General features: G+C 33.8%; 1 protein-coding gene across 12 annotated transcripts in view; it reads right to left on the bottom strand.

Moving 5' to 3' along the window:
* The window catches only part of Hr3 (nuclear hormone receptor 3 ROR-beta), a 108027-nt gene that overhangs the window by 6834 nt on the left and 91596 nt on the right, over positions 1-9597 (bottom strand). For 10 of the 12 annotated variants that reach the window (XM_077404824.1, XM_077404814.1, XM_077404813.1 and 7 more), the window contains 5 exons: positions 8608-8773; positions 7790-8016; positions 3375-3839; positions 1010-1282; positions 186-410 (listed from right to left, as the gene is read on the bottom strand). In XM_077404824.1, coding sequence (XP_077260950.1) covers positions 186-410; positions 1010-1282; positions 3375-3839; positions 7790-8016; positions 8608-8773 — 1356 coding nt within the window. The remainder of the gene's footprint in view (positions 1-185; positions 411-1009; positions 1283-3374; positions 3840-7789; positions 8017-8607; positions 8774-9597) is intronic. The other 2 variants (XM_077404815.1, XM_077404825.1) reach the window with 2 other exon arrangements.

The raw sequence follows: 9597 nt of genomic DNA, 5'->3' as shown, positions 1-9597 counted from the left end.
AACGAAATATATACTTGATACACAGTATTGATACACTTATTAAGATGAATTTAAGCGTGAGTATTAAAATTTTAAAGTTAATGATATATACATAGATATATATATACATAGATATTTTTTGTAATTTTAAAAAAATTTATGTAACAGACTTGTGGGAAACACTTTTGTGCGTTCGTGCCACTCACCAGGGCTAAGTAGAACAGCCGCGCTATAGAGCGCCAACTCAGTTTCGGTGAGCTTCAGCTCGGCGATGCTTCTGGCCAGCTCGAACACGCAGGAAACAAGCTTCATTTCCGCCGTATCCGTCGTATAAAACGCCTCCTGCGGTAGCAAGGTGTCGCCGTATAGGACGCAGTTTTGCTGGAGATCGAGGTACCTGCTCATTCGTAGCACAGCCAACTCGAAGGAACCTATTACATTTTAGCAGGATATTAGCATAGATATTACACTTTCTCACTTTCAACTTATCTATAGATTCTTTAAGAAACTGACGGAGATTATCTTCACTGTTCTAATGCAACAAGAAACGATTACATATATCCAAGCGGTAACATAGTATTTATTAATTTATTAACACTTAAACAAAACTGACAAATGTTCAAAAAATTTTATTATAATTTTTTTTACAATAAAATATTAATAATGACCAAGGTGAAGAATTGCACGTTGCCAAAATTCACGCGAATAATATTATTAGGCAACCAAGATCCAGTCTTGACCGTTTAACGGCATTTTTCTTATCTTAATTGTATATCGTACGGTCGTATCTCACTTATTTATTGTCAATATTAATATATTTAAATTTGAAAAATCAATAGCAACTGCGTTAAGTAAGTATTATGCAGTTACTTACCTGTTCCACTTAAGAATTAAAAGTAGAATAATTAATCTTCAGATTAAATTCTTAAAAATTTGCGGTCAAATCGCGCGCAAGAGCACGCGCGAAAGAGCAATAAAATTTTACCGCTGGTAAGAGAAAAACCGTGCTTATGCCGATGCAGTTACATACCGGCCTTTAATAAAACAATCTGGTCGTCCTGCGAGAGTTTCATGAATCCAGGGACCATTTTGGCGAATTCGATGATCTGCTGGATGACGGTGGTCAGCTTTTGGGCGCACTCCAGCCAGAGCTGCTCGTGCGCCATGTTCTTGTAGTAGATCATTCTGGAGATATCGGTGGGCTTCCGGAAGGACTCCTGGATCTGTTCCGTCGACACCAGGCATGTCCTCGCATGCGCGTCCGCTATCGTTTTCGAGAGAAGCTCGCTGATTTGTGCCGGATCTGCGAAAGTCCGGCGAATTTGCCGCTTGTAATAGGCTCCTTTCCATAATATATATGCGTTCACATTTAAAAAATAATAGCGATATAAAGATAGAACAACTTATTCGGTTTAAAGCGCTTAAACGTGCAATTGTGTGATTCACATTAATCCCCCGTTGCAATAATTATCTCTATGTAATCATCTCATAAATTGTTATTTGTAACTATTGAAGAATTTTGTTCTCATATTCATCATAAGAATTATTTTTTCTAAAAAGATATTTGGTACAAGGACCCTAAATAATGATATAATAATGACAATGATTTGAATGAAATGATTTATTCGGTGGATTGTTATGTTGCAAAGACGTAAGTAATTCATGCTGAAGCTATGTTTGTGCAATAGAGTTTCGTGCATATACTTATATATCTGTTAGATATATTGATGATTGAAATTAGTGATAACAAAATATATAGGTATCTATATAAATATAAATATACGGAGTGGCGCGAACCGGCCCTAAACAGTTCTTTATAACTGTATTTTGCGTTTGGGTCCGGTTTTATGCGTCACCCTATATAAAACAGAAATTTGTATATGGTTAACGCGAAAAAAACATATTTTGTTGAAAAATATATTTATTTATGTACATTTTTGTACATATATATAATAAACTCAGAAGTAACTTCCAAACAAGAAATGCAGCCGCAAAAAAAGTAATATAAAAAAACTGAAATAAACTCTATATTTTTTGTATAATCGTAATATGTGAAATTAATAAAAGCAAAAATGTATAGAATGCCATGAAAAGAAATTTACAGAGTTTATAAATTATTTAACTATATAACATTATACAGCGAAGATTAAAAATGGATAAATACACAAAAATTAATAAACGCGATTCTACAAAAATGTCTTCATTTATGTACATTTTATGTATGTATATATAATAAATTCAAAAACTACTTTCAAACAAAAAATGCAGCCGCAAAAAGTCAATGTAAGACAAATTAAATGAACTCTACATTTCCATAATTATGGCATGTGAAAATAACAAAAGCAAAAATGTATAGGAATTCAGGCAAAAAATTTACAAAGTTTACAAATAATTTATGTATAACTACATCATGCAGAAGAAATAAAAAATGAATGGATATAAAGAATAATAATATAAAAGATTAATAAACGCTAGATTTTACAATTTCTCTGGCAATGTAACCGTAAAATAGGTAAAGCGTTGGGAAAGAACATAATTATTTTACATTAATAAACGTTGTATACGTAAAATGAACATTCAAAATAACGCAAACATTCAACTTTCTAGATAAAGTTTTAGAGGACCAACATTTTATCATGTAATTAAATACACTAAAACGTTTATAATAATTTTATCGCGTCAGCAAGTAGATAGCGTCGTACCTTGTAACATAAAAGAACAAGTAATTACCATTTTTGAATAACCCTTTATGAATTTTTCATGAGGTTGGACTAGTTTCCACGTTGATTAATGAATTTCGTTGGCAAATCGCCTTTCCTCAAGATTTCATATTATAACATAATAGTTTTACCTCACTATCTTAAATTATTTCAAGATATTACAGTATAATATTTGTAAATATTACGGTCCATTTATCTTAGAAGAAAAAAAATATGTATGTGTAGATTTTTTTAAGTCCAGTATGAAAATTTTATAAATTGTAAATTACAGAGGTAAAAAGCTAAATTTATAATACAGTGTATATTATTTTTAGTAAGATTTTCGAAGCTTTTCGGAATGCGTTGTTGAAAAATTATATCTTTTCCAGGTATGTTTAGTTCAACAATTTTTTGTACAGCATTTGTATCTAATTTTTATACTACATAAATGAGTATGTGTGTGTGTGTGTGTGTGTGTGTGTGTGTGTGTGTGTAAAACATTTTTTAAAAAATGGAGTGCAAACTTAAGAGATTTATTAAAATCAATTCTGATAAATCCCTTCTTAATTAAACTTCACCACGAGATTTCCCTGGAAAATTTCGTTTGGTCCTTCAAAACTTCCCCGCCATAAGGAACGAGCAGAAGTGAGCCTAGGAGAGATGAGGGCATGCAAAGGGACACAAACGTAACCTCACATCTCATTGCATGGGACATACTGGGCAGACTCGGCACTTCGTCATCCTCAGACGGGTTGCTGACCCTCTGTTGCTGCCCGCTAAGGAAGGTCGTCGAGTCAACCATCGTGTACGAGCCGTGGCCCAGGCCGGCGAGCTCGACGGTGGTCTCCTGCTTCACGGCGACGATTCCGCCGCCGCTCAGGGAGCCGCTGCCGCCTCCGCCGCCACCGCCCCCGGCAGCCCCGCCGGCGGCCGCGGTGGAACTACCACCGCCGCCGCCGCCGCTGCCGCCGCCGCTACCACTACCATTACCGCTACCAGTACCGCCACCACCGTTATTACCACCACCACTACTGCCGCCACCGCCGCCTCCTCCGCCTCCTCCTCCTCCTGCGCCGCCGCCGCCGCCCCCGCCGCCGCCTCCGCCGCCGGTACCGCCACCCCCTGCGCCGCTCCCGGTCGTCGAGGCGGACAGAGACTTCCCTGATGTGCCGAAAAGTCAAAGTTCACGAGGGCTTGAATTGGTCTCGAGGGTTGGACCGAATAGGTCTAAATATTTCAGTTCTGTGAATGAGCCCTATGCAGGGGCCCAACTTATGTCTAAACAAACTGGAATGTGTGCAGTGTGTGCACGTGTATTGTGCGTTGTGTATATGCGCACCTCTTACTTCTTTTTTATTAAGGTACAGCTTAGAAAAATATTTATTTTTTTATTAAAATATAGAATGTAAATGGCACATATGTAAGATATATTTTATTTAAATTTCTAGAAAGATATCCAAAAAGATATCTTTCTACTTAAGAAATTTCAATAAGAGAGAAACATCGTTCTCGAAGGAAAATTGCTCAAACTCGAAGGAATCAAACTTTTTTAAGAGTTGTTTGAAAAATTTTAATTATTAAGTTCCGATAGTTTCAATATTAAATATTTAGATCTTGTAGATCTTGTCTAAGTAATAACTAAAGAAAAGTTGAGTAAACTAAAAACTTCTCTGTTAATAGTAATAGTCGACGAGACGCTTTGTACAATTGAAAGCGAACTATACAATTGAACTGAAATTATTATCAAAGCATCTGTAAAGATTCACTTAAAGTTTCAATTAAAACTTGGAGTGAGTCTCTCAATAAATAAAAAGATAAGTTTACTGTGTCGTATGTCATCGTCACATTTTTGTGAAATGAAGAACGTGGCACGTTTAAATGTTGTGATAATGTTTCCCCTTAGCAAGACTAAATGTATTCTATTTTGCGGCAATTTTGTCGAAATAAAAATTTCAATTATATTACACAAATGGTTGTTGGGAGAATTTTGCACTCGTATTTGATACTAATGATACTAAATTTATTTTGATATTATTATGAAACTCAATCGTGTAAAAACATATTTATTATTTGATATTATGTTATTAATTCACAAATAAAACAAACGTTTCGCTGAACACAACACTGTTGTGACAACAGATATGTTTCAATAATATCAATATTTAAAAATTGTTTTTATAAATTTTTCATAATATTATGATTGTAATGAAATAAGAAGAATAAAATTTTCTTTTAAAAAGTCGTGGTGATATAATGTTTTTCACATTTCAGTAATTGTTCTTTCTGAGAATATGTGGATGTGGATGTGGATGTGGATGTGGATGTGTGTGTGTGTGTGTGTGTGTGTGTGTGTGTGTGTGTGTGTGTGTGTGTGTGTGTGTGTGTGTGTGTGTGTGTGTGTGTGTGTGTGTGTGTGTGTGTGTGTGTGTGTGTGTGTGTGTGCGCGCGCGCGCGCGCGCGGTTTCTTCGATAACGAATAATAAACATCAACCGATTGCATAGTACATCATTGATCCACTTCGTTCCTACGCAAAGTTTCGTCACTATGTATTGAATTGAAGTCAGTTTTGATCGATCTCAGTGAAACTACACGTTGAAAGCTTTGTTAATTAAACCCAAGTCAATTCGAAAACGAACATAATTGATTTTGTGGTGGAAAGACATAAGTATCGCACGGATATGTTAATAAATTTTAAATTTTAAGTTAATAAAATATATATATCAAATAAATTTTCAATATATAATAAAGTATAAAAAATTGTGAATTAGAAGAATTAATCAATATAAATTAATCATGAACAGTTTTGCTATAATATGTACTTGTCTATTTGAAGTTATAATTTTTCATAATATGGAAATCTTTATACAATCATATATTTATAGAGCATTGATAATGTTCCGGTTACACTGAAAAAAAAACTTAGATCCAAGAACATTTTTTTTTTTACATAGTACCAATGATTTATTTACTTAATATAATCACATATATATATATGTGTGATTATGATATATATGATATATATATATATATATATATATATATATATAGTTAGAATTATATATTTTTACTTAATTTAAGTAAAGATATCTAATTCTAAATATATATATAAATATATATATATATATATATATATATAAATATATGATTATATTAAGTAAATAAGCCATTGGCACTATGTAAAAAAATATTTTCTTGGATCTAAGTATATTTTTTTCAATGTATATAAATTGTTGTACTTATAGTCGAGCAATGTAAAAACAATTTTCGGTGTGTGAATTAAGTGTAAATTGTCATTGCATATACGAATACAAATAAATTAAAAAGATTACTTTCGTGTAAAATTTTCCTGATACCAACGGAAGTACTTGCGACGTAAAAGTGAATAATATTAAAAGATACATTTCAGAATTATTATTTTTGTGATTAATGATTACGAAATTGAGTTATGTAATATATACAGTATGATACATGATATATGTATATGTGATACATCGTTTGAAGATGTTATCGTAGGTCACTGAACTCTTCTCGATGTTGACTATATAATGTCGTACAAACAAAAACACATGGTTCTATTTTTTTTAAATATTGGCCTTAATATCACAAAAAAATAACCTTGAAAAAAACTTTTTCTGTCATCATAATTGCTCCCTCGAATAGTGAAACTTTTTCTTCAGACATTTTTTTTCGTATCATCAAAAACAAGTGAGATATTTCAAATGCTCGAGCTAAGTGAACTCGAACTAAGATCACCCTGTATGTATATTATATGTATATAAATATGTATAAATATGAATGTGCATTATATTAAAACAAAAATTATGAAGAAAATATTTGTGCCAATATTACAAAAACGATTGTCGCGCAATAGAACACAAAGAATATTTGCGGTTTTGTTTGAGAAATCATTATCGATGACAAGGACGTGAGATGGAAGGAACTCTGGTGACATTAAAGACGCGAACGCAATTAACTTCGAGTTAATGACAGTGCTCCGGAATGCATTTAGCGTGCCGGTTACGAAGCGAGAACTTAACAGTTGCGCTCACATGATTGCAATTCTAATTTAGCGGATACTTATTAAAATGATCTCTTATGTAATGCACTCGTACCAATTTTATTACATCGAGATAAATCTATGCTGATGAAAACATTTTCATAGAAAGATATAAAAATTACATTGAATTATATTTACGAAAGCCATCGCCTGTTAGTTTTATTATTTTACTGAAATTTCTACCGTTTTGTGTCAAATGAAAGTTTTATGTATCTTCGAAATAAATTAAAATGCAAAAAATTAATAAATGTGAAGAAAGCAAATTAACTCTTTATACTTATGTGTAAACTTTTTAATAAAACTTGCGTATTGAAAATTTGCAATTTATATATAAACATGATATTTTTGTTACTGAAGGAATATTTCGCGCGCAAAAATTGGATTATGCAGCGTGGTTTCAAAATTGTCGTCGTTCACTTCTTCAAGATTTCTTTGACCAACTTGGAATACATTTTTTCGTAATGGAAATTTGATTGGATATTCGTTTTCTCAAACTTTCTGACTTTCCTCATTAAATATCTTAGTAATTAAGCTCTCTTAAAATATAGTTTAATTGAAACCAGCTAAAAAAGCAGATCATCTGTCGTTATTATTCCCTCATATTTGCATAAAACGAGACTAATATTTTAATAATCAGATTATCGTTATTATTTGTAAAATTGAATTCAATAAGATTTTTCTATCTTTATTCTCTTCAATATATCAACAACATCTATTATCATAGAAAATATTACTATATATACATATATACACACCCATATCGCTATAGCTTAAAATAATAATTTTGAGAACCTATTTACATAAGTAAATTCGAACTGTATACGAGTTTTCTTTTTTTATCTCTATTGTCCCTTGATGATAAAAAAAATTAACTTCGATTCTATTACGAGATTTCTGTTTGTATTAAAACTAATTATATGTCTTATCAATCAATTAATAATAATATGTCACGATATTATTATTTCGTTCGATAAAGTGCGCGCTTACTACACGCATCGTACTGGGATTAACGGGTCCACGTGCATCAGGAATTGCGAATGAAGCACTACTTACCGGTAGTGACCACGCTGGGCAGCACCCCGGTCGCGGTGACGGCCGAGGGTGTGTCGGGCGCGACGGTGTCTGCGACCTGCGTCTGCGTCGGTCTGGGGTCGTAGGTCGTCGTGCTGTCGACGTAGTCGGCGCTAAGCTCGTAATTCGTCATCGCCTGATGATTGTAATTCGTGTAACCGCCGGTGCCGGGACCCGACGACGCGTACTCGCTACCGCCGTACGTGTACCTGTCGAGGACAAATGATAGGTCCGCGTGAGTCGCGACCGTACACGAGAAACGCGCAAGATTTAATCGGACAGAAGTAAGAGGAACGCGTGTTTTTCCACGGCGCCCATATTTAACTTTACATTGCGACAATGATACAGCTACAACGATAGCTATACATTGAGCTGGCGTGTGCGCTCTTTATCAGTTACAGATTTTCTACGTTGAGTATACACTGTTAAATATTAAAGGATGAAATTTAAACCAATACCTTGAGCTAAATAACGTATTGTTATTTTTAACTACCCTGTGTGTCGAAACTTATTATTTCAACACAGCAAAGTATTATTGTAACTCCATTGATTTAGTTAAACATTGCTTTAGTTAAATTGACGATATATTGAGTAGGAGCAAGGCGACTTATAGGAATGGTTGAAAATGACTCAAATTGAGTATAATTTGACACTAAAAATTTAACAGTGCGCTACGAACAGATTCTACTTAATAAAGTATCGGGCATTTCTGAAAGAAATGTAGAAATATTTGATTGATAACGTATACGTTTTTCTATTCCAATATACATACTTTTAGCCGAGCTTTTAGCCATACTTACCCGCCATTATAAGGATGATGTTGATCCGAACTGCTCGGCGTCTGATGCTCGAACACGCTGCTGTCCGGCGCCGTCTCCGAAGCCGCCCTCATCTGCGCCCTGTGGAATCTGACTTCATCTTCGACCTTCTCCCGTTGTTTCTTCGACATGCGCCCAAATTTAACGGCTTTGAACAAAAGCAAAAATTTTATCAAGATTATATCGGATTATTTAAAAAAATTGGATTAATATTAAAATTATCACTTATTTGGATAACGCATGATATGACAATATAGTCACGTGCGATTGTCATGTTTGGACCGTACTGATTGTGAGAAAATATTTTTTCAAAAAGCGTTCAAAAATGTTCAGAATTGTTTGCCTGAACAAAAAATGGCAATAAAATCAAATTTAAAAAATGTTTTTCTTCACTTTGACTGATTTAAACAAGAGAGCTAGTATATAGCGCAAAAAATACGAGTTATAAATATAAATTTCAGGAGCCTAAGAATTCTGCAAAATAACGCACAATTTAATTATTTAGTGCATTTTATAGAAACTTTATAAAAACTTATACTGCGCATAAATTTCTTACCATAACCTTGTAAATATTGATTCGATCTTACATTTATTAGACCAAGTTATATGATGGGCGACATAAAAATTTTGTTCTGATTTTTAGCGCAGTTTTCATCGCAGACAAGGCAAAATATATGTATAAATCGAATAGCGCAAACACTCCTCTTCGATTGTTTCCCCATCTCTCTCTCTCTCTCTCTCTCTCTCTCTCTCTCTCTCTCTCTCTCTCTCTCTCTCTCTCTCTCTCTCTCTCTCTTCATTTTCGAACTCGTTATCGACAATTACGAATAATTATAGAATTTAACCCAAATATTATTTTATTGCTCGACTAACTGGCACAATGTAAAAGGTATATGCACTACGTTTCGGCTCAAGGTTCGAGCCTTTCTCAAGTGCGGTCTAAAATTCAAACAACATTATACAATACAATAA

This window comes from Temnothorax americanus, unplaced genomic scaffold (assembly GCF_048541705.1).
Source record: "Temnothorax americanus isolate GAGA-0224 unplaced genomic scaffold, ASM4854170v1 Scaffold2, whole genome shotgun sequence".
Taxonomy (NCBI): domain Eukaryota; kingdom Metazoa; phylum Arthropoda; class Insecta; order Hymenoptera; family Formicidae; genus Temnothorax; species Temnothorax americanus.
This window is presented reverse-complemented; position numbering and strand designations above follow the sequence as displayed.